This window comes from Panthera onca, chromosome F1 (genome assembly GCF_046562875.1).
Source record: "Panthera onca isolate mPanOnc1 chromosome F1, mPanOnc1 haplotype 2, whole genome shotgun sequence".
NCBI classification, from domain to species: domain Eukaryota; kingdom Metazoa; phylum Chordata; class Mammalia; order Carnivora; family Felidae; genus Panthera; species Panthera onca.
This window is the reverse complement of record NC_138355.1, coordinates 56,517,692-56,544,293: the sequence shown is the minus strand read 5'-3', so window position 1 is coordinate 56,544,293 and position 26,602 is coordinate 56,517,692. Positions and strand designations below refer to the sequence as shown.

General features: G+C 35.6%; 1 protein-coding gene across 1 annotated transcript in view; it reads left to right on the top strand.

The window, feature by feature from the left end:
* USH2A (usherin) overlaps window positions 1-26,602 on the top strand; it is a 737,363-nt gene that overhangs the window by 90,594 nt on the left and 620,167 nt on the right. Inside the window, exons 9-10 of the mRNA XM_078441308.2 lie at window positions 5,345-5,438; window positions 26,360-26,555. Coding sequence (XP_078297434.2) covers window positions 5,345-5,438; window positions 26,360-26,555 — 290 coding nt within the window. The remainder of the gene's footprint in view (window positions 1-5,344; window positions 5,439-26,359; window positions 26,556-26,602) is intronic.

The following is a 26,602-nucleotide window of genomic DNA, read 5'->3' as shown; positions in this document are numbered from 1 at the left end:
TTTATTTTTGTGAATGGGGTGAGAAAGTGGTCTAGTTTCAACCTTCTGCATGTTGCTGTCCAGTTCTCCCAGCACCATTTGTTAAAGAGACTGTCTTTTTTCCATTGGATGTTCTTTCCTGCTTTGTCAAAGATGAGTTGGCCATACGTTTGTGGGTCTAGTTCTGGGGTTTCTATTCTATTCCATTGGTCTATGTGTCTGTTTTTATGCCAATACCATGCTGTCTTGATGATGACAGCTTTGTAGTAGAGGCTAAAGTCTGGGATTGTGATGCCTCCTGCTTTGGTCTTCTTCTTCAAAATTACTTTGGCTATTCGGGGCCTTTTGTGGTTCCATATGAATTTTAGGATTGCTTGTTCTAGTTTCGAGAAGAATGCTGGTGCAATTTTGATAGGGATTGCATTGAATGTGTAGATAGCTTTGGGTAGTATTGACATTTTGACAATATTTATTCTTCCAATCCATGAGCAGGGAATGTCTTTTCATTTCTTTATATCTTCTTCAATTACCTGCATAAGCTTTCTATAGTTTTCAGCATACAGATCTTTTACATCTTTGGTTAGATTCATTCCTAGGTATTTTATGCTTCTTGGTGCAATTGTGAATGGGATCAGTTTCTTCATTTGTCTTTCTGTTGCTTCATTGTTAGTGTATAAGAATGCAACTGATTTCTGCACATTGATTTTGTATCCTGCAACTTTGCTGAATTCATGTATCAGTTCTAGCAGACTTTTGGTGGAGTCTATCGGATTTTCCATGTATAATATCATGTCATCTGCAAAAAGCGAAAGCTTGACTTCATCTTTGCCAATTTTGATGCCTTTGATTTCCTTTTGTTGTCTGATTGCTGATGCTAGAACTTCCAGCACTATATTAAACAGCAGCGGTGACAGTGGGCATCCCTGTCGTGTTCCTGATCTCAGGGAAAAAGCTCTCAGTTTTTCCCCGTTGAGGATGATGTTAGCTGTGGGCTTTTCATAAATGGCCTTTATGATCTTTAAGTATGTTCCTTCTATCCCGACTTTCTCAAGGGTTTTTATTAAGAAAGGGTGCTGGATTTTGTCAAAGGCCTTTTCTGCATCGATTGACAGGATCATATGGTTCTTCTCTTTTTTTTTGTTAATGTGATGTATCACGTTGATCGATTTGCGAATGTTGAACCAGCCCTGCATCCCAGGAATGAATCCCACTTGGTCATGGTGAATAATTCTTTTTATATGCTGTTGAATTCGATTTGCTAGTATCTTATTAAGAATTTTTGCATCCATATTCATCAGGGATATTGGCCTGTAGTTCTCTTTTTTTACTGGGTCTCTGTCTGGTTTAGGAATCAAAGTAATACTGGCTTCATAGAATGAGTCTGGAAGTTTTCCTTCCCTTTCTATTTCTTGGAATAGCTTGAGAAGGATAGGTATTATCTCTGCTTTAAATGTCTGGTAGAACTCCCCTGGGAAGCCATCTGGTCCTGGACTCTTATTTGTTGGGAGATTTTTGATAACCGATTCAATTTCTTCGCTGGTTATGGGTCTGTTCAAGCTTTCTATTTCCTCCTGATTGAGTTTTGGAAGAGTGTGGGTGTTTAGAAATTTGTCCATTTCTTCCAGGTTGTCCAATTTGCTGGCATATAATTTTTCATAGTATTCCCTGATAATTGTTTGTATCTCTGAGGGATTGGTTGTAATCATTCCATTTTCATTCATGATTTTATCTATTTGGGTCATCTCCCTTTTCTTTTTGAGAAGCCTGGCTAGAGGTTTGTCAATTTTGTTTATTTTTTCAAAAAACCAACTCTTGGTTTCGTTGATCTGCTCTACAGTTTTTTTAGATTCTATATTGTTTATTTCTGCTCTGATCTTTATTATTTCTCTTCTTCTGCTGGGTTTAGGCTGCCTTTGCTGTTCTGCTTCTATTTCCTTTAGGTGTGCTGTTAGATTTTGTATTTGGGATTTTTCTTGTTTCTTGAGATAGGCCTGGATTGCAATGTATTTTCCTCTCAGGACTGCCTTCGCTGCATCCCAGAGCGTTTGGATTGTTGTATTTTCATTTTCGTTTGTTTCCATATATGTTTTAATTTCTTCTCTAATTGCCTGGTTGACCCACTCATTCGTTAGTAGGGTGTTCTTTAACCTCCATGCTTTTGGAGGTTTTCCAGACTTTTTCCTGTGGTTGATTTCAAGCTTCATAGCATTGTGGTCTGAAAGTATGCATGGTATAATTTCAATTCTTGTAAACTTATGAAGGGCTGTTTTGTGACCCAGTATATGATCTATCTTGGAGAATGTTCCATGTGCACTCGAGAAGAAAGTATATTCTGTTGCTTTGGGATGCAGAGTTCTAAATATATCTGTCAAGTCCATCTGATCCAATGTATCATTCAGGGCCCTTGTTTCTTTATTGACTGTGTGTCTAGATGATCTATCCATTTCTGTAAGTGGGGTGTTAAAGTCCCCTGCAATGACCACATTCTTATCAATGAGGTTGCTTATGTTTATGAGTAATTGTTTTATATATCTGGGGGCTCGGGTATTTGGTGCATAGACATTTATAATAGTTAGCTCTTCCTGGTGGATAGACCCTGTGATTATTATATAATGCCCTTCTTCATCTCTTGTTACAGCCTTTAATTTAAAGTCTAGTTTGTCTGATATAAGTATGGCTACTCCAGCTTTCTTTTGGCTTCCAGGAGCATGATAAATAGTTCTCCATCCCCTCACTCTCAATCTAAAGGTGTCCTCAGATCTAAAATGAGTCTCTTGTAGACAGCAAATAGATGGGTCTTGTTTTTTTATCCATTCTGATACCCTATGTCTTTTAGTTGGCGCATTTAATCCATTTACATTCAGTGTTATTATAGAAAGATATGGGTTTAGAGTCATTGTGATGTCTGTATGTTTTATGCTTGTAGTGATGTCTCTGGTACTTTGTCTCACAGGATCCCCCTTAGGATCTCTTGTAGGGCTGGTTTCGTGGTGACAAATTCCTTCAGTTTTTGTTTGTTTGGGAAGACCTTTATCTCTCCTTCTATTCTAAATGACAGACTTGCTGGATAAAGGATTCTCGGCTGCATATTTTTTCTGTTTAGCACACTGTAGATATCGTGCCAAGCCTTTCTGGCCTGCCAAGTTTCAAAGGAGAGATCAGTCACGAGTCTTATAGGTCTCCCTTTATATGTGAGGGCACGTTTATCCCTTGCTGCTTTCAGAATTTTCTCTTTATCCTTGTATTTTGCCAGTTTCACTATGATATGTCGTGCAGAAGATCGATTCAAGTTACGTCTGAAGGGAGTTCTCTGTGCCTCTTGGATTTCAATGCCTTTTTCCTTCCCCAGTTCAGGGAAGTTCTCAGCTATAATTTGTTCAAGTACCCCTTCAGCACCCTTCCCTCTCTCTTCCTCCTCTGGGATACCAATTATGCGTATATTATTTTTTTTTAGTGTATCACTTAGTTCTCTAATTTTCGCCTCATACTCCTGGATTTTTTTATCCCTCTTTCTTTCAGCTTCCTCTTTCTCCATAACTTTATCTTCTAGTTCACCTATTCTCTCCTCTGCCTCTTCAAGCCGAGCCATCGTGGATTCCATTTTGTTTTGCAATTCGTTTAAAGCGTTTTTCAACTCCTCGTGACTGTTCCTTAGTCCCTCGATCTTTGTGGCAAGAGATTCTCTGCTGTCCTGTATACTGTTTTCAAGCCCAGCGATTAATTTTATGACTATTATTCTAAATTCACTTTCTGTTATATTATTTAAATCCTTTTTGATCAGTTCATTAGCTGTTGTTATTTCCTGGAGATTCTTCTGAGGGGAATTCTTCCGTTTGGTCATTTTGGAGAGTCCCTGGCGTGGTGAGGACCTGCAGGGCACTTCCCCTGTGCTGTGGTGTATAACTGGAGTTAGTGGGCGGGGCCGCAGTCCGACCCGATGTCTGCCCCCAGCCCACTGCTGGGGCCACAGTCAGACTGGTGTGTGCCTTCTCTTCCCCTCTCCTAGGGGCGGGATTCACTGTGGGGTGGCGTGTCCCGTCTGGGCTACTTGCACACTGCCAGGCTTGTGTTGCTGGGGATCTGGCGTATTAGCTGGGGTGGGTAGGCAAGGTGCACGGGGGCTGGAGGGGCAGGCTTAGCTCGCTTCTCCTTAGGTGATCCACTTCAGGAGGAGCCCTGTGGCAGCGGGAGGGAGTCAGATCCGCTGCCCTGCCGGAGGTTTGGCTCCGCAGAAGCACAGAGTTGGGTGTTTGCGCGGAGCGAGCAAGTTCCCTGGCAGGAACTGGTTCCCTTTGGGATTTTGGCTGGGGGATGGGCGGGGGAGATGGCGCTGGCGAGCGCCTTTGTTCCCCGCCTAGCTGAGCTCTGCCGTCCGGGGGCTCAGCAGCTCTCCCTCCCTTTGTCCTCCAGCCTTCCCGCTTTCCGAGCAGAGCTGTTCACTTATGACCTCCCAGACGTTAAGTCGCGCTTGCTGTCGGAACACAGTCCGTCCGGCCCCTCCGCTTTTGCCAGCCAGACTCGGGGGCTCTGCTTGGCCGGGGAGCCGCCCCTCCGCCCCGGCTCCCTCCCGCCAGTCCGTGGAGCGTGCACCTCCTCGCCGCCCTTCCTACCCTCTTCCGTGGGCCTCTAGTCTGCGCTTGACTCCGGAGACTCCCTTCTGCTAATCCTCTGGCGGTTTTCTGGGTTCTTTAGGCAGGTGTAGGTGGAATCTAAGTGATCGGCAGGACGCGCTGTGAGCCCCGCGTCCTCCTACGCCGCCATCTTCCGGCACTCCTCCAGCGGCATACTCTTTAAAGGACACCTATGTAGACTGTATTTAGCACTGAGTTGTGCTAGAAGAGTGATATGCTGTGTAAGTAAAGTATATCTTTAAAAACAGACCAGAATACCAAACTATTTTTTGTTTAGTACTAGCATAATGAAAATAATACTACTACTAAATAGTCACCATATAATTTTGGTGAAAAACACCTCCCGAATAATTGAAATTTGTTAATTTCACTCTGCAGCTTATTCTAAACTTTATATTTTTCACCGTGACTTGATAGGTTCAGTAAATACCTTCCCTTGACAAGTTTGTCATACGTCTGATATAGGTAGAAACAATCCCTGACCCTTTTTCCAGGGAGGCTTGAAAATTACCTTTTCAGAACAATATGGTTTGGATATTGACGGCACCTCACCCAATACTTTAGGATTAATGCAAAACTTTCATGAGCATCCACATGAGAGAAGAGAAACTGATCTTTGTGTTGATTAACATACTTGTCTTCCCGGTTGGATCCACACAGTGGATATATTCACAGGCCCTTAAATATATTCACAGTGGAGTTGACTTAGAAATGTCTGTTGCTCCTGTTCACAGATGTCAGTGCTACGGTCATGCCAATAAGTGTGACACAACAAGCCAGCCCTATCGATGCCTCTGCTCTCTGGAAAGCTTCACCCAAGGACTTCATGTGAGTTCTCTGTTTGATGCATGGACACCTCAAAACAAAAACAAAAACAAAAACAAAACACAACCAAAACAAACAAAAAAGTGGGGGATGGTGAAAATAATTTTTTAATTTAATTTTGGTCTATTTTCTGGATGTCAATAAAAATAAATTGATATGATTTCAGAAAATTTTGGGGAGAGAAAAATAAAAGTCATCGAAAAGATGAAAGTATTATTTTTTAAAATAAACTCAATCAGTAAAATAACAACTAAGATTAAACCTCACTTTGCTGTCTTTGTTATATCAGTATTATCATGTTTTATAAAACACTTTTTAAGGTGTCTAGGTAGCATGGCACTAGAAATAAGGGTCTGAGTTCTGCATCTAAAAGGTATTTATACAAAGGTGTCTGTGCAACATAAGCATCTTCTGATGCAGAGAGATCTTTATGTATTTGTATCAGTCAAGTTGAATTCATTGCTGATACCAGTAATTTTAAGTAACTAATTTGAATATCTATAGTAAAAGGACTCAGAAGTGATGTTACTTTAGGTTGTCTGTGATGGTCCAGGGAAGTTTCATACTTGAAGTAGATATTTAGCTCTATCTTCAGGAAAAAGGGGTAAATGGAAATGAAATTGAGATGTTTTTGTTAATAGAGACATCCAGCATCAATAGCAGCTGATATGAAAGCAGGTACAACAGCACAAACAATCATACCAGTAATGAAAAATAAACAGGACAGAGCCTCCTAAGTGATGTTTAAGGCAATTGGTGTTAATTTGGGAAAAAAAAAAAGTTAAAGCCCTACTTCATGGCATGTACAGAAGTCCAGGTGACTTAAAGACCTAAATGGAAAAAATAATTGTAAATCTGTTAAAATAAAGATTAAGATAATGTTTCTAAACTTTATAAGTTCAGCCATAATTGTGTTTAATTTTTCCTAACTGGATTGATTCTTGATTTTAAGTTTAAGTGACATTTATTATATTTTTTCTAGTGTCCTCTTGTTTTGATTCTTTAAAATACACATTTTTCTTTCCTTGCAATCAGTGATTTCTTTTATTAAACTCACAGTGTACACTGTCTCATAGATTCCTACTTGACTTGTGTTCTAAACCTTGCCCTGTACATGTTTTTAATTAGTCACTTTACTTCTCTCTGTCCTTTGTTTGAGGATATCATGTAATATTGTTTTTTATTCTTTTTAAATTTTTTAAATGTTTACTTATTTTCAATAGAGAGACGAGAAGGGGAGGGGAGGGGAGGGGAGCTGAGGGGCAGAAAGAGAGGGAGACACAGAATCTGAAGCAGGCTCCAGGCTCTGAGCTGTCAGCACAGAGCCCGATGTTGGGCTCGAACTCACGAAACGCAAGATTATGGCCTGAGTCGAAGTCAGATGCTTAACTGACTGAGCCACTCAGAGCCCTGGAACATCTTTTTTAAGAAGCACCTGTCTGTCAAGGTTTTGGCGAACTCCATTTCTATCTTCTGAGATTCTTAATCTGATCTAATTTGTTTCCAGAGACAACATTAGTGCATATAGTTCAGTGGCAAGCATATTACCTACAATGCAGACTTCCTCTAGCACATTTAGAATGTAGTCCTGGCCCTGAGTTTCAACTCAGTCTTTGATTGGGTTACAGTATTCTTTCTTTCTATGTGCTCAAGCCAAAACTTTCATCTTCTGATTCAGATGTTCCTTTGAACTTATTCTCCAGATCATTGCTTTATATTGAACTGTTAATTTATACGTTAGCCCTCACCACTGGTTGATAAGTGCTTCGAAAGAAGGAATATTTTACATATTTTGGATTTCTAACATCCAGAGGCTTTGAATTTGGTTTGATTAGTATATCATGAGAAAAAAATCTTTTTAAGAAGCATTGATTTTACTATGTTTGATTGTGCAGCTTATCATATTGTCCCAGAAAGGAAATTAATTGGATGAACTTGATTGATTCACTCTTTGTTCAGCCATAATTGTATGTTTTAAGTTTTTGCCAGTTTGATTTTTTCTTGATTTTAGAGTTAAAGTGACATTTATTCTAATTTTCTTAGTGTCTTCTCCATTTGATCCTTTAAAATGACACTTCCCTTGAAATCAGTGATTTCTTTTATTGACTTCACCCCACTTCCCCAAACTCACCACTAACCCAGTTAAAAAACTCTCTGGGCTGAATTTTGTAAGGCACTTTGATCTGAATATATATAGTACATTCAAACTAAGGACTGGGCAATGCTTTCACATATGTTGTTTTCTAAGCTTCTTTTGCTTTATTTTGACTAGTTAGTTCTCTCCTCAACCCCCACCCCATCTCCTTTTCCTTTTGATATCCCATCTTTCCACCTTCCTCTCTCTTTAATTGCTCACAGTTGAGTGATTGATATTTTATGATTCTTGGATGATTTCATGCTTCCCCTTAAAAATAGAGCCATTAAATGAATCAAGGCTCATGATTGGTTTCAGAAGTCTAGTTGGGATTTTCAGACTTGGTCTCAGGTGGTGACTGTTGGATTATGAACTAGCAAAATAATTAACTATAATTTAGGTTGAGAATACATTTTACTGCTTCTTATTTAGACATTTAGTTTCCTTTAGAAACAAACGTAAAATGTTTTCTGTTATTTTCTTCCTTTACATATTTTGATAATTAATGAATATAGCCATAAATAAAAAAGCAACAAATCATTCACTTAGCAAAGTTTGGCAAATGTAGCTGAAGGGAAAAGTCAATAGACTGGTAAGTTGAATGATTTCTCAGTGCTATGATATTTTCAATAATGTGTTGAAAATGAGAAATGATTTTATAAAGCATTCATAAGTATGACATTCTCTTTTTGTTATCAAAATATTTTAATACATGTGGGACTTACATATCTGAAATAATTTGAAAAGATTCTTATTCAAGTGCTTTTCCCCTTGTTCTACTTTTCAAAATAATAAGTTTTAATGTAATCCATCCATATCCTATTGGAACCAATGTTCTTTTTTAAAGCTCTGGACATAATCCAAAAAGAATGCCTTCAATTTCACAGTATTATGCTAACCATTAATAATATTACTCAATAAACAGGGCTTTTGTGAATTATATTACAGCCATTTGGCAAACAGATGAAAACGTAAGCCTTGAGAATATGCCAATTCTTGGCAATTGGCAGTCCTATAAGAAAGTGTTTTTAGCGGAAGTGAAAATGAATGAAGTCAGGAGAAAGGAGTAGAATGGTGAATTCAGAAGCAAGTTCTTACACATAGCCATTCCAGAGAATTTTCTGTATAAAGCATTCTTTAGTTGTTTATGAAGTTGATTTCACAAACAGGAGGTCCACAGGTGGGAACAGTGTTTAAATAATTTGTTATTTAACTTCCAACAAGAATTTTCCCTTCTCCTCCTCCTCCCTCATCTCTGGATTCTCTTAGTCAGAAAATAATCCAACACTACGTCTACATTTACCCGTGGCAACAACTATAACTCAGGGTAACAATTACCCTCTTTGGAGCCGTAACACTATTTGGTTTCAACCATATTCTCTACTATCCATAGCCTTACATCTGGGTGATCTCACTTATGTTAATATCTGACCCACTTAATAGATTAAGACTTACAGTAGTAGCTAGAGTATGTGTTTAATTATTCTTGGAATAGCAAGACCAACTAATTCATAACTCCATTGGTAAATCTAATTTCTTTTGTCCACTCATAAAATTATAAGTTACTAAAACACACACACAAACAAACAAACAAAACCTCAAGACAAAGTATTACCAAAAGCCCTGCTGATCTTAAGATAAACTTCAAGCCACACTTACTTTTTCTTAAATTTTCATTGTATTTTGTGATACCTAAAATATCTACCTTGGTGGGGAGGCTCAGTGATTCTCCTCATTGCTACTACATAGGAACTCTGACAGATTTTGATATTGTATTGGCAGTTGTAAGGTTTTGACTTTAATATGTAGTGCTTACCATAAATGATCATCGTATATTCATTAATAGAGAATAATTTTAGAATATTTGTGACATTTCTTCTCTAGAAATGACTGAAACAATGAATCATTTACTTGTTACACTTAAGGGTTAATCTAGAGCAAAAGAAATCTCAAAAGACTATATACCATTCAGTAACTTACAAGCAGAGTTGAATATTTCAAAGCAGAATTCAGGATTACACCGCGTTTAACCCTGAATGAATCATTTGATAAGAAACACATTTATGCTTTTTAAATAATTATTTTTTGGATAACAGATAATCACTGTTACTTGTACATGTATTTTAAAATTTAAGTGAATTTTTTCATTTTAATTGTGAATTCATGTACAATTAAATAATTGATTGTATTAAATAGATTCCTTGTATCCTTTACTCAATTTGAACCATGATAATGTCTTGCAAAACTAGTGATTTTTCTTTTTAAGCAACTTTCCTGAAGTATGTACAATAAAATGTACCCATTTAAAAATGTATAGATTGATGAGTTTTAGCAACGCTTGTGTGATCACTGCCATATTCAAGATATGGGATGTTTTTCTCTCCAAATACTCTTTGTGCTCCTCTACAGTCCATGCCTCCTCCCCAACCTTCAGTCCCAGGAAACTACCAACCTGCCTCCTGTCACTACAAATTAGCTTTTCCTGTTCTAAAATTTCATATCATGGAATTATTCAACCATGTATTATTTTGGTGCATAGGTTTCTGATTCCACTCCCTACTTCCCTTACCTTTTTTTTTTTTAAATAATTTCCTAACTACTTGTGCTATTAGCTTTATTGCAATAATATATCTCTGGTCCACATGCTCAAGAATTCCATTGTAACTTTCCAAAAGTATGTGTCAAGTTCTTAGATGCAGAATACAACCTAGGAATTGGAAGCTTAGGTATGTCTACTCCATGTCAACTGACATGGTTGCATAGTTACAATACACCCATTACTCATTCTCTTCTCTATACCTGTTCTAAAAATTCAAATGTTGGTAAATTCTAGCTTTAAGAGATGTGTTATCAGTTGATACTTGCGTCCTAATGATTTTTCATTTTCTTTTAATAGTTATGTTCATCTTTCAGGGGCTCTTGGCTAAGAGTGATGTAATAATCAGTGCCTTTGCCAAGGACTGGCACTTTGTTGGCTACTTAGCTATTCTTTCATCATTCTGTGACATCATTACCTGCAAGGGTGGCCAAGCATTCACAGAGCAATTTATTAGTAACCATGAATACTTCTCTTATTCTTTGGCTCTGATTTGTGACCCTTTTATAGCATTAATCATGGCTTTTATGAATTAACTACAATCAAGCTATCAGTATGCATTTTTGTTAGTATTATAAATAGCAGAGCCAGCTTAAAACATTTAATATAATAGGCCTTCCTACCATTCAATAATTTGAATGGTGCCAACATCACACTCTACAATGCTTATTATGTAAATGAATATTTCCTGTTATTTTAGAAAGTGTGTTCCTTTAGAGCACACAAGTCCAAAAGTATGAGTCATCATGACTAGCTTGAGTCATATTTTTATTACACATCAAGCTTTCCCAGTAATGTCTTCTGTTTGCTCACACAAGGATTTTACTTTAAATGCATTTCATTGTATAATCTATCTTGTAAATACTAATGAATTCATTTTTCTAAGTAGCAAACAGTTCATACTATAGAATCTATATTAGATGTATGTTTAGTGAATCAAGGCCTAGAATTTCATTTCCTCTCTGGCACAAGGTGATACTATTAATCTTCGAAAAGCACTTGCACTAGTTATTCCATGTTCATAGACAGGAAGATTCAGTATTGTCAAGATGTCTGTTCTTCCTACCTTTATCTATAGCTTCAAAGTAATCCCAATTAGAATCTCAGAAATTTATTTTGTGGATATCAACCAACCATTTCTCAAGTTTGTGTGAGGGGCACAAGACACAGAATAGCCAAGACGGTATTGAAAGACTAGAACAAAGTCAGACTACTGACACGACCTGACTTCAAGACATATCCTGAAAGTTACAGTAATTAAAACAATGTGGTCTTGGCAAAAATAAAGAAATAGATCAGTGGGATGAAATAGAAATACAGCCACATAAGTATAGTAAACATTAAACTGTGGACTGTTTATGTGTCCACATAATAATGATGTGTCAATTTAGGTTTATCAGTTTATGACAACATACAACTCCGGTTCCAAATGTTGAAAGTTGAGAATTCTGTGAATAGGTGGGGGTGGGAGGTATATGGGAACTCTGTATCTGTCTCTCAATTTTTCTGTCAACTAGAAAATGCTTCAAAAATTATACTCTATTGAAAAAGTAGCTTTTAAGGCAGAAGTGATGATTGCATTTAAGAGATCGAAGGTCCCTGAATTATTCTTGAAGAGAGTGGAATACTTCAAATTTTAACTTAAGCAGGATTTTTATTTAAGAATAACACAGCAAAAGAGAAGAAATGTAGTATGTAACTTCCCAAACTACAGAGAATAAAAAGGAAACATCATTCTTATTCTGACATAAGGGAAAAAAGAAGAGGGAAATAAAAAAGCTATAGAAAATATAGATTCCAAATATAGCAATAAATATAACAAATGTAAATGTGTTACACTTGTCAGTTAGAATTAAGAATTGTCACACATGGGGCATCTGGGTGGCTCAGTCAGTTGGGCGTCTGGCTTCGGCTCAGGTCATGATCTCACAGTCGTGGGTTTGAGCCCCGTGTCGGGCTCTGTGCTGACAGCTCGGAGCCTGGAGCCTGCTTCAGATTCTATGTCTCTTTCTATCTCTGCCCCTCCCCCACTTGTTCTCTGTCTCTCTCTGACTCTCAAAAATAAATAAATGTAAAAAAAATTTAAATAACTGTCACACACATCAAAATATAGTATACCACCATTGTCTGAGCAGAGCCTGCAGTAACATGAGAGAGTACCTCAGGCACAAATTTTAAGAAGGCACCAGAAAACTTATTAATCAAGATAAATAATATTTTAGTGTAATGTTTAATAAAGGCAAAATAATACTAAAATCTCTGAGGAAAAATATGTAAACATTTTAAGTAAAAATAAGCTGTTGTTTGTTTTACAAGTCCGAGTTACTTAGCAATGAGAGCTGTTACTCCAGTCAGCCACAGCCCCTGCCTAGCTGTTCTATAAGGCTCTCCTGTGTCTGCCTCATATAAAGGTTGACAATGGTTTAAAAACAGATTGGGTAAGATGAAAGCTTATACATAGCTATGTTTTTGATTATAGAGTGTTTATTAATGTTTTCTACTTGGTTCCTACTATAAGAGGATATTTTATAAATGTATATAGGAGTACATATTTTTCTTTTGGTCTCAGGCTCCAACAAGGCTCAGCATGGCCCTGGTGTTGAGAGAGTGAGACATATACCTAAAACACGAGCACATACAAAGTTTAAAAATTTTAAAAATGGCTTAAGCTATGTAATATTAGGTAAAATAGACTGTAAGTAAAAACTTTTATTAGAGATAAGGTGCTTTACTATATAATGGCAAATGATAGAATTCTAAACTTACATGCATCTTATAGCATAGATTCAAAAGTATAAAGCAAAATTTGACAGAGCTGGAAAGAGAAATTGACAAATCCAACATCAATGTAGAAGAATTTAATACATCTCATTTAAGTAATTAATCAGGCAGTCAAAAATTAAAATCCTTAATAATTGAGAATTGAACTAATGTGAAGCTTAAACTAATAGATTCCTGTATTCAACAATGAAAAAATGTACATTCTTGTCAAGATCACATGGAAAATTTATGAACATTGATCACATACTAATCAATATGATAGTTGCAACAAATTATAAAGAATTTGTAATCACAACACACTGTAAGCATTAACTATTTATAAGTAAATGAATGCATACAGTCATTTCACTTTTATCCCAATGGGTTAAGTAGAAATAGATGGAAAAAACCTTCAACTAAAATTATGAGCCTTTTATTAATCCAGGAAAATTTTATTGAGTACTTATTTGGATGCAGTAGGTTTACATCTCTGGGCAAAACACAATTATTCCTACTCTTGAAGAATTTATATTCTCTTATGAATTGGTGGTGTGGGTGGGGGAAACCAAAGAAGTAAAATAAACAAGTTAAATACATAGTATACTAGGGTTTTAACTTATTTTGAACTGTGTTGGTAAAATGAATTGTGGAGGCCAGGATGTAAGACCAAACAAGGAGAGTACAAAAAGAAAACTTAAGATCACTCTCTTATAAACAAAGCCAAAAATTTTTAAATGATGAACCAAATCTACAATAATATATAGTAGCTAAATTGGGTTTCTCCCAGGAATGAGAGTGGAATTTAATATTAATAAAACTATTAATGTATTTCATCACATTAATTGAAGAAAGCAAAAACATAAAATCAGTAGGCTTGGAAAAAAGCAATTAATGAAATTAACACCTTTCTAGACAAGTGCTTTAAGAACTCTTAACCTGATAGAGAAACAAGTATAATTTTCTTTTTTTTTCCTGAGATTTATTTATTATTTTGTTTAATAATAATATAATTTATTGTCAAATTGGTTTCCATATAACACCCAGTGCTCACCCACTTTCCCCACTCCCCCACCACCCCCCCGTCAGCCCTCAGTTTCTTCTCAGTATCCAAGAGTCTCTTATGGTTTGCCTCCCTCCTGCTCTGTAACTTTTTCCCCCCTTCCTTCTGTTAAGGAGGTCTTCTGTTAAGTTTCTCAAGATCCACATATGAGCGAAAACATATTGTATCTGTCTTTCTCTGACTTATTTCACTTAGCATAATACCTTCCAGTTCCTAATATTAACAGTGCATATAAATGTAAATCTATTGAAGCATTCCCTTTAAAACCAGGAATAAGACAAGGATGTCTATTATTCTACATTTATTGGAGGATCTAGCCAGCTCAATGTGATAAGAAAAAAAACAAACAACACTTAAAAGAACTGAGCTGCCAATATCTGAAGACAAGATAATTGAGCCAGAAAATGCAAAAAATTCCACAAATTATTAAATATTGAGGGGAATTCAGCAAAGTGGCTAGATATAGGATAGAAACATGAAAATAATTATTTTTATATACCCAAGGACAAAAAAGAAACAATTTAAAAATAATTTTTCCACAGAAAATATAGTATGTCTTTACAACTTCTGAATACAAGAAGGAAAAACTGTAGAGGAAGAAACTAATAAATGTGGCTACATTATAATTAGAAACTTCTAATCACCAAAAGCTACCATTTTTAAAATAAAGAGAAGGAAAAGCTACATATTAGCAGATTGTATTAGCAACACAACACATATAACAAAGGGAATTTTTATTTTTTTTTTAATTTTTTTTAACTTTTTTTTTTTAATTTATTTTTGAGACAAAGAGAGACAGAGCATGAACGGGGGAGGGGCAGAGAGAGAGGGAGACACAGAATCGGAAGCAGGCTCCAGGCTCTGAGCCATCAGCCCAGAGCCCGACGCGGGGCTCGAACTCACGGACCGCGAGATCGTGACCTGAGCTGAAGTCAGCCGCTTAACCGACTGAGCCACCCAGGCGCCCCACAAAGGGAATTTTTAAATCAAACCAATTAAGAAACCAAGAAAATTGGTTAAGAAACCAAGAAAGTTGAGCCAAGTAATTTGCGTAAGCAGCTAGAAGTGGCAACTCAAAAGGCCAATATACATGTGGAAACAGCTGCAATTTTACTGGTTATCAGTAATCATAACTGTGAGATAACATTTTATATTCATGATATTGGCAAAGATTCAAAAAATCTGAAAATTTCATTGGCTGGCAAAGGTGTAGATTACTGGGGATTCGTTCATCCATTAATGATGGGAATGTGTCACCAGTGTGGGAAAACAGTTTGCAAACATTTAAATGGATACTTACTGCAGTTCAATTCATATAAATGAATATAGCTATTACATCAACACAACTAGACTCTCAGACAATAGAATACAAAAAGATTATAGAATAATATACACAATATACCATTTATGTAATATTTAAAAACATGCACAACAATACTGTTACTAAGTAATATATCAAGTGTAAATGTGAAGAAAAGCTTGTGAATGGATATTGCTAAGTTCATGTGTCACTGATGGAGTAGAATGTATATTGCAGTGTTTTGTTTTTTAAGTCAGGTAGTGAATAAAAGAACATGCTTGTTTGCTTTTTTATTATTTATAAATTTTGCAATCCTAAATATTTTAATTTTCCTAAAGTACTATGATTTATTAATCTATCAGACACATATCATCTATGTTAAGTATTCACGCTACTGCTAAAAACAGTGGAGGTGACTCTTCAGGATGGGGTAACTGTTACAAAATTCATGATTATTGTGTACTTTTATAGTTCTAATGTGTTGATTGATCATTTGCTAGCTTCATTCACCAAATATTTATTAAATGCCTTCTATGTGTAGAGCATTATGCTACAGTACCACTATAACATCTTGATTAAAGATCCACGTATTTGAAAATATTGAAGGACTTTCATTTGTGAAATTTAAAAAAAGATTTCCTGGTACACACTAATTATTATAATAAATAGAGATGACTTTAGTGCAAACAAATTATTTAGTGCAAACTGAATAATTTGTTTGCACTAAAGTCATCTCTATTATATTATATGACTAAAGTCATCTCTATTATATTATAATATATTATAATATATATTATAATATAATCTGTTATATTAATTAACATATAATATAAATCTCATTGACATTTTAAATCTTAAAAAAATTCAATGTAGCTATACTAATGAAAGGATTTTGAAAATTTACTAATCTAGTACTGAAGTCTAAGATGAAATAAAATTTCCAATATAAAATGGCTTTCTTTCCAAATAGGAACTCAAATACATTTTGGTGTCCACTCACTAAGTGTAGAGGAACCCTACAAATGAAAAGACATAATGGATTTTGCTGCTTAAAATATGAATCTATTTTTGAAGAGATTTTAATATGATGTATCCATTTTCTCTTCATTGGCTTCCTTTATAAAATAGTGTAGATTATCCTATACAAATGTGTTCTCTATTCCAGGCCACATTTTCTGGCGTATCAGTAGAGGTAAATTATTATAGTTGCTAATAAAGGAGAATTGACTTGGTTACAACCTACAAATTTGAAGAAATCTTAGTGTCCTTCTTCTGGACCTTGGGAGAACCTTGTGTATCTCATACATGTCTTTTCTATTTAGTGCCCTGAACAATTCCCACAGTTAAAGAGGCAATACGAAGGGCAGGCAAGCCAGAGAACAAATCAAATATGAAACAATGGCCAGTATTCAAAAGCAATCTGACTCCAGTGCCTGTCATGCAAATGGATCTCATTCAACAACTAGACATTGTTAGATGGTTTGCATTCCCAAGCCAGGGTGAAAAGTTTCCTCCTTATAAGTATATAAACTATCAGTTATATTTATATATGGACAATGTGTAGAACTGAAGCAGTTGTCCATATAATTCTGTCTACAGTCTCTATTTTTGCAAATGTGGATTTTGTCTCACGTGTTATCAAAATTTGTTTTATTGGATGAGTTTACAATCTTCCATTGAACCTTACCTATAGACATACAGACAAGGCATTTCATAAATTAGAAAGTTTCTAAAAGTAGCCAACACATATTAATGGTTGATTTGTTAGGCTATGTATTTTAAGTGTTCATGATTATTATATTACCACAACTGTCTCATCAGTATTATCCAATAGTATCAGTAGTTATTTAATTTATGCTGTTACTTTCAGCATCTAGAGAGCAGCTAAGTGTGTATTTTCTGTGGACGCTTTAATTATATGAGAATTTCTAACCAGGGGAAAGAATTACTGAAGGAAGAATTCGAGGATAAATACATGAACATTTAAGCCTTCTCAATGGCAAGGCCTGGTAATCATTTAGGGTTTGCTAATTGAGATTACATAATAATCTATAGGTAAAAATCTGCAGGAAACTACTGCATTTACCTTTAAACCTTTAGTGTTACCATTCCAATAAATACTAGATAAACTAAGGTATAGTCCTGTAACATGTCACAAATGTAAACAGTCCATTAGATCATTCATTCATGCATTCCTCAAACATCTATTGATCACCTACTATATGCAAAGCACTGAGTCACTTTCTGTCCGGATTCTCTCTGTAGTTGGATATTTCATCTGTGCTATCATCCCCCACTGCACCCAACCTATCACTGATAGAAGTTCGCATGTTTGTCTAATCATACATCTGTGGTTGGAGCACTAGGTCTACAAAGGGAAACTTCTATTGGAACAAGTAGTTATGTGACTACACTGAAGTTTTTATGTTTATAAAGCTGATTTCTCTAGTAGACACAAGAAATTCTACTGAAACAACATCATTCGAACACAATTGAACTGCTACATTGAAAGAAAAGAGGAAGCTCTGAACAGAGCTGGAGAACAATTATTATTATTAGAGATTTAGGCTCTTAAAATTTCCAACACACTAATCTGATGAGAAAGGAGCAATTTACAGACTTTCAGAAGATCTCTAATTCATTTAGGCCATTTGGGAGTAGTTGAACAAATTGCCTCTTTTAGCTCAGTTAGTACCATACTGACTTCTTAAAAAGTGAGCATTTTATAATCTCTCACTTTGGAACAGAATGCCTTCCTCTCCTTCCCACACAGGCAGGGGCTGCCTACATACCTCTGAATTTTCCAGCCAGTGGGGAGAGACTCCAACTTTGGATTTCCAGGGCTCTGCCTTCCACTTTGAGCAGAGGGACGTATGAACAGCTAGCCAAGTGGATCCACTCAGCACCTCTCTCCCTGAGATCATTTTCTGTCCCTGGCGCCAGCATAGCATGGTGATTAGGAGAGAGAGCTCTAATGGAGAATGAAGGAGAATATGATATAGATATGCTGTGTGTATATATATATATATATATATATATATATATATATGTATATATATATATGTGTGTGTGTGTGTGTGTATATATATGAATATATATGTATATATATGTATATGTATATATGATGTATACATAGTTATATGTACCTATGTGTATACTTTTACATATAATACATATTATATATATGTAAATTGAGTGCCTACTATGTGTGAGGGCTTCTAGGCACTGGGAATATTGTAATGAACAAAACACAGCAAGCATTGCCATCCTCACAAATTTTTACATTCTAGTTTATACTAATTGTCATTCCAGGGAGTGACTTTAGAAAATTATTATTTCTTTCCTATTCTTCAGTTTTCTTACCTGTAAAATGGAGGTAATAGCAACTCTTACTTCATAGATTATTGGAAAGAAAGGCAGCTGATAAATATGAAGCATTTAGGACTGATGCCATAACATATTGGCTATTCTTATTGCATGAAAGTGTTGTCTAGATAAAGACATTTGTGGGCATGTCTCTGTTGAGAGTAGAAAAGGAGACAATTTTCTTTCACTTTTTTTTTTGCTAGAACTAGGAATGAAGTGAATTCACTAATAAAAATGAGCTCGTGTTGTATCATCCGTTCACTGGTTTATTCATTCATTTATACATTTCTTTCCCTTACTCAATAACCTTTATTGAGGAATTACAATGTTTCAGGTATTATGCTCTGATTGATTAGATCAATAAGATCTAATAGTTGTCTACAAAGGACAACAGATAAATTGACTATTCAAATAGTTCATGATAATTGCAGTGATTTCAGACGTATGGACAACATGCTATTTTCTCTATAAATGCTTAATAAAATAAGGCAGCACCTATAGTTGTCCTTTGTGCCCCTAAATTTTAACCTGTATGGTATGTCCTAGACTTAAGGAAAAATAAAGGATTATTTCATCATTTATCATTACTGGGGAATTAACTACTTCTTACAGATTTTCCAGATGTGACTTTTTATTTTTAGTTTCAATTTTTTTAAAGTTTTTTATTTAAATAACCTCTAGACCCAGCCTGGGGCTCAAACTCATGATCCAGAAATCGAAAGTTGCAAGTTCTTCTGAGTGAGCAAGCCAGGTGCACCTCCAGATGTGACTTCATTCATATGTAGAATTTAAGAAACAAAACAGATGAACATAGGGGAAGGGAAGGAAAAATAAGATAAAAACAGAGAGGGAGGCAAATCACAAGTGACACTTAAATACAGAGAACAAACAGGGCTGCTGGAGGGGAGGTGGGTGGGGGATGGGCTAAATGGGTGATGGGCATTAAGGAGGGCATTTGTTGGGACAAGCACTGGGTATTATATGTAAGTGATAAATTACTAAATTCTACTCCTGAGACCATTATCACACTATATGTTAACTAACTGGGATTTAAATAAAAACAACACATAAAAATTAAAAACAATAAAAAAATAAATTTAAAAAATTGGCAATGTCAAAAAAAGGAAATATAATTGAATTTTGAATATTAAAAAAATTAAAATGAACATTTAAGAAATGATTCAATCTATTTTTGAAATAATTCAAAAGCAGGTTCTCTGTTTTCTTAATCTGTGAATGTTAAAGACAAGTTGTTCCTTTGATGACTCATGGTCATTTTTCTGAACTTGAGGTTTCAAAGGGCATTGAGTCTGTTAGGTCTTTTGAGCTCTTCTATGAGTAACTTTCAGGAAGATCAGCACCACCCCCATCCTTCCTAGGAACTATGTATCTTTGGCTAAGAAGATATTTTCTTCTTCCTTCAAAGATACATAATGGTCATTAAAGATTGTTGCATAGGTGACTGAATAAATGATGTGCTGCTAAAGTGTCACTTCTTTAAATTTTCCTATATGCAGTTCATATTTTTTTCTGTAAATTTGAAAGTATTCATAATTAATGGATCAAAAATGAGACTGATGGGAGGGAGTTGGTAAAATGCTGTTGGACCTGTAGATTATCTTTGAGAGATTGTCTTTGCTAGTCTGTAATGGTAACAAGAGAATACTATTCCATTTAATGGTCTCAGAGAAATATCATTGTGTATTGTTAGAATGTAATACAATAAAATAGATTTCATTAGTGTCTTCTAGATTCACTGATTGTTCTATGTCAATACTACCTGAATATGTCAAAGTATTTGATTCCAACTTCATGGAGTTGATTAGTAGCCCTTAAGAAGCTATCAAAATGAAAGCAGTTAAATGAATCAATGATAAAGTTCCTCAACCCTGATAAAGCCATTGTCTAATTTTATAATTTGAGCATCCAGGAACATATCAGGGGAATCCAGTTGTTATAGAAGAAACACATCATTTAAAGTGACAAATGATTAACTGGAGATTGGAAAAACATTAAGTAGAAAACTGTTTCAGAAACTGCATAAAATGTATGCAAATGTTTCTAAATTTTAAATAAAAATTTAAATGTCATTGATAGAAAAGATAGAAGAAAATTATGAGATCAAAAATTTACTCATAATGCTCATAATTTACTCAAAAGTTACTCATGTTTCTTCTATTTTGCCATGGTTCTCAGAATTATCTGGAAGAAGTTGTAAAGAGACGCAATTATGAAACCAAAAATTTACATTGCATGAAAGTTAATAATCAAAGGATAGACTACAAAGTATTTCTTGTCTTTAATCTGTCTTTGTGAACCACACAAAATGATAGTAACACAGAATTGTCCTTAAGATCAAATGCCAATATGTCAGTGTGTCGTTTAGTTCTGTATCTTTTAAATCGAATTTTACAACAGAAAATTTGACTGTCATCTCTCAAAATCCTTATTAATCTCATTGTTCGGAAACATTTATATCTTTAAAAAATTCATACTCTGTTTTCTGGTAATTCATAAACTCAGCCTACATTGACTTGAAAAAATAATCATTTCCTCTGTAGTATCTTACTGATCTGTGTATAATTTAAAACTGGAACATTTTAATTTTCTTAGCTTCTCTTAGTGAAGTGTTACATGCAAATTATGTGTAATTTTCTTGTAAGTATCCAAGGAGTTGCATTTTATTTGCCCTCAGTTTTTTAATACATTAGTAATAAATGCATCCTGCGGAAAAAACAAACTTATAAAAAGTAAAAGCCTTCTATAACTCTACCGTCCATAGATAACCTCAGCAAATGCTCTTAGTTTATATCCTCTCAGATCTTTTGTTGTTGTTATTGTAAATCTGTATTATCCGTTTCTATCTGCTTAAAGTTGTAGCTCTATATCCATGTCTGCAGATGAATCTAGCTCTATCTAGAAAATAGCATTAGACTCTCCATGTTATCCTTAACATCATTTTTAAGTTCAAACTATATTATGAATACTTTTCTACATTTATATTTATAATTTTTTAAGTTTCATGTTTTTATTTATATTAAATACTATATTGTACAGAACTCCAAGTACACAGAAAAATGTCTTCTATGGACCCAACAAAAAAGTGAATAATAGACTTTTGCTTAGATTTCATACCAATTTGGACCAGGTGATGTCTGTACCTTTAAGACTTTATTTTCTCAAAATATTCTATGTTGTCTAGAGACCAAAATTCTATACGTTTGCTGTATCTTGAGAACACATACAAAGGATATATTTCTGCATTTTACCTCCCTCTTGCTATGAATTTCCATGTCTTGTAAGTATCAATGACAATTCAAAACTTAAAAGTGAAAGCACTATAAAATAATTACTCATTATATTCCTTTGGCAAGATATGACATTTTCAAAGCATTCTCTTTGGGGCATTGTTTCCTTTTCTTCACAATTAAAAAAATCTTTACCACTAGTTTTAAAAATGCACTTTTCTGAACTCCCACTGGAATTGTTGGGTTCAATGGAATGTCCTGGCACCTCCTTCCTAGGACTAGTTTCTGCTTCTACAAACCCATGTCACCCTGGTACTGTAATATATTTAAAAAAAAATCAACTTGAGAGTTGAAAATAATATCTATGCTTGTTTTCTTTAGGTAGAGATAAGATGTTACTAATATTTCTGCAGGTTTTTTATTGTCCACAAAGGGGAGGCTAGACATTTTCAACAACAGCTACTTGGTAGTATTCAAGCCACTCCATTAGGTCAGTGGCAAATTTTTCTTTGATTTTAAACATTAAAAAAGCCAGGACTGTGTCTTTGAAGCATTATTGTAGTATTTAGCGTAGTCTTATATACAAGCCTTTTTGATAATGTCTTTTTTAGGTTAATGGTAAAAATAAATTCTTAAATGAGATTTATGTTTTAGATCACAGTCGAAAAACAGAAATGTGGTCTTCATAAAAATACCAAAAGAATGCTTTGGCTGGATTTGCTCCACAAACTCATGTAGGCAACATCCCAAACTCAAACAGCCAGCAGTTGCTTTGTAAAAGACAAACTGCATCTATAATCAGGATGACAGGACCACGGATTCCGTATCATCACTTCCACCACCTTTATTCAAGAAAGCACAACTTGAATAATAAAAACACCAACATCGGGTGAGCAAAGTTGCCAGTAAGAAGACTTTCAAAGAAGCAAAAAAATAAAAAAAAAATAAAAAAAATAAAAAAAAAATATCTGGCATCATCTTGCAGCAAAAATTTTGCATTTGGCCAAAGTGTTGCAATGGAGATAGAGTTTTTTAAAAACATTAGAAAACGAGATTAATTGCATGGCTAATTGACCTGGGGAAGAGAACTTAATGAGCTCATTTCTCTCCTCCAAAGCCAGGAACTCAGAAAGTGAGTTTTCATCTATTCTTCCATTTATTCAGTTAGAATATATCTCCCCTATAGTTAAGCCTACTAGAAGTGATAGTTACATCCTAATGATATCTGATGGCTCCTAGGAAGTATGTGTAGATCAGGCCTTTTCCTGTCATGCCATGCCATTCCATGCCATGATTTCACAGTTTGTGGGTTCGAGCCCCTATTGGGGCTCTATGCTGACAGTGTGAAGCCTGCTTGGGATTCTCTGTCTCCTTCTGTCTCTGCTCTCACTGTCCCCACTCTCACTGTCTCTTTCTCTCTCTCTCTCTCAAAAATAAATAAAATAGGGGCGCCTGGGTGGCTCAGTTGGTTAAGCGTCCGACTTCAGCTCAGGTCATGATCTCGCGGTCCGTGAGTTCGAGTCCCGCGTTGGGCTCTGTGCTGACAGCTCAGAGCCTGGAGACTGTTTCGGATTCTGTGTCTCCCTCTCTCTCTGACCCTCCCCCATTCATGCTGTCTCTCCCTGTCTCAAAAATAAATAAACATTAAAAAAAATTAAAAATAAATAAATAAATAAAATAAACATTAAAAAAATGATGGATCCATACTTACAAAGCAATATGATAATTCACCAAGGCATAGAAAAGATGCTTGCTCAGAATGGAAAGTTATAGAGTTATAGGATAAGAAAGCAAACACTATTCAAGCTACTCAATTTTTTTTACAGGAAATACAATTTAATTCACAAAGTTTCAAATGTTAACTTACAGTCTACTAAGTGTTAGTTTATTATATTTTAAATCCCTTCATGTTTATAACTGATGGAACATTTTTAAAGTTTTACCTTCACTTATTCCTTCTTTGATGCTCTTCCTTTATGTAGATCTGAGTTTCTGACCTACAGTATTTTTCTTCTCTCTAAAGAAATTTGAACATTTCTTGTGAGACAGATCTACTGGCAACAAATTCCAATTTTTGTTTGTGTGAGAAAGTGATTATTTCTCCTTCACTTTTGAAGCATAATTTGGCGGGGTACAGAATTCTAGGTTGGTGACTTTTTTCTCTTGACACCTAGGCATTTCACTCTGCTCTCCTCTTACTTGCATGGTTTTTGAGAAGTTAGATGTAATTCTTTTGTGATTCTACAGGTCAGATGTTTTTAAAACTGTCTTCTTTCAGGATTTTTCCTTTATCTTTGATTTTTTATAGTTTAAAAACTCTGGGTCCAGGTACAGATTTTGCTGTCTTGTTTTGTTTAATTTCTTTTAATGTTTATATTTTTTTAGAGACAGAGAGACAGAGCATGAGCAGGGGAGAGGCAGAGAGAGAGGGAGACACAGAATCTGAAGCAGGCTCCAGGCTCTGAGCTGTCAGCACAGAGCCCAACACAGGGCTTGAAACCACGAACTGAGATCATGACCTGAGCTGAAGTAGGACGCTCAACTGACTGAGCCATCCAGGCACTCCTGTTTTGTTTTTTTAGTATTTATCCTGCTTGGTGTTCTCTAAGCTTCCTGGATCTGTGGTTTGGTGTTTCACATTAAATTGAAGAAATTCTCAGTCATTATTGTTTCAGATATTTCTTCCATTCCTTTCTCTCTTAACCTTCTGGTGTTTCCATTATGTGTATGTTATACCTTTTATAGTTGTCCCATTGTCCTTGGCTTGTCTGTTTTTTTTTTCTTCAGTTTTTATTCTCTTTGCTTTTCAGTTTTTGAGGATTCTATTGATACATCATCTACCTCAGAAATTCCTTCCTCTGCTGAGTCCAATCTGTTAATAAGCTCATCAAAGAGAGTCTTCATTTCTGTTTGATCTTTAGCTTTTCTTTTTGTTTCTTTCTTAGGATTTCTATCTCTCTGCTTACATTGCCCATCTTTTCTTGCATGCTGTCTTCTTTATCCATCAGAGCCCTTGGCATTTTAATCACAGATATTTTAAATTCCTGGTCTGATAATTCCAACATCCCTGTCATATCTGATTCTGATGCTTGCTCTTTCTTTTCAAACTGTGTGTGTGGCATGTTTTTTAATTTTTTTGTTTTTTTGTGGGGATTTTTGCCTTTAGTGTTCCTTGTAGTTTTTTCTTCATAGATAGAAGTGCCTGGTAAAAGCAACTGTTATATACAGGCCTTTAGCATTATGGTGAACTGTGGGGGAAGTACTATATAGTCCTATGATTAGTCTTTTAGTGAGCCTGTGCTTCTGGGCTGTGAACTTCACATGTGCTTCTCTGTCTCTACCACCTATAGGTGGGCAGGATGTCTGGAGTGGGCTGGAGTTGAGTATTTCTCTTCTCGAAGTTGGTTTAGCTCAGAAAATTCCCCAGCAGGTTAGGCTATATTTAGCTAATTTCTCTTGAGGGTAAATACCATTAAAAACAACAGTGAGGGGCACCTGGGTGGCTCAGTTGGTTAAGTGTCCAACTTTCACTCAGGTCATGATCTCATTCATGGTTCATGAGTTCGAGCCCCCACCCCCACCCCATTGGGCTTTCTGCTGTCAGCACAGAGCCTACTTCAGATTCTCTGTCTCCCTCTCTCTTTGCCCCTCTTCTGCTTTCTCTCTTTTTCTGCCTTAAATAAATAAATACATTTTGAAAAGAGCAGTGAGCACTAATTTATTTCAAAATTACTCCCTCTCCCTCTTTCTGCCAGAAGCATTAGGAAATATTCTCCTGATATTTACTATGAGAACCTGGTCAGGCTCCTGGAGGTAAATGCCACAAAATGGTTGGGAGCACCCTTTGTAACTAGGTCCCCTTGGAGACGTCATTTCTCAGACGTATTGCTATTGAATCTCCAGCAAATTGTTAAGTACAGATACGTCTTCATTTTTCCCCTGAAACTGGTTCCCATGGAGTCTTCTGCTGGTGAGTCTCTGCTTTTGTCACTGAGACTCCCTGTATCTGTCAGTCTGCTTTTTCAACCTTGGGGACAGCTGTTTGTCCCATTTTTCCCCTTAGAGATCCAAGAAGAGTTGGTGATTTTTCAGTCTGTTCAGCTTGTTACTTGTTAGGATGGAGTGGTGACTCCAGGCTCTTTACTTATGGAACCTAAAACTGGAAGCCAAATTTTAATGTTTTGACAAAAAAATTAAAGATTATGGAACAATCATAAACTTTTCCCACTGGTTATTCACACCATTTTGCATAATTTCAGCTTGTATGCACACTTATAATTTCATACTACCTATAATATGCTAATTTCTGATTTATAAAACATTTTTTCAAAAACAATTTTTTCTTGCTTTTAACTCTTTGATGTTAGTTTTATGTCTAGTGAAAGTGCCTGATATATAAATCTAAAGACAAAAATCACTTTTTTATATTTCTTTATTGTTCTGTTACTTTATTGTTTCAGTGTGATCACTGCTTGCCTCTTTATAATGATAAGCCTTTCCGCCAAGGTGATCAAGTTCATGCTTTCAACTGCAAACCTTGTCAATGCAACAACCATTCCAGAAGCTGCCACTACAACATCTCAGTGGACCCATTTCCATTTGAGCACCACAGAGGAGGTGGAGGGGTCTGTGATGATTGTGAACATAACACCACAGGTAACTAGCAATCATAGATAACAAATAACCAAGGCTGATTTGGCCTT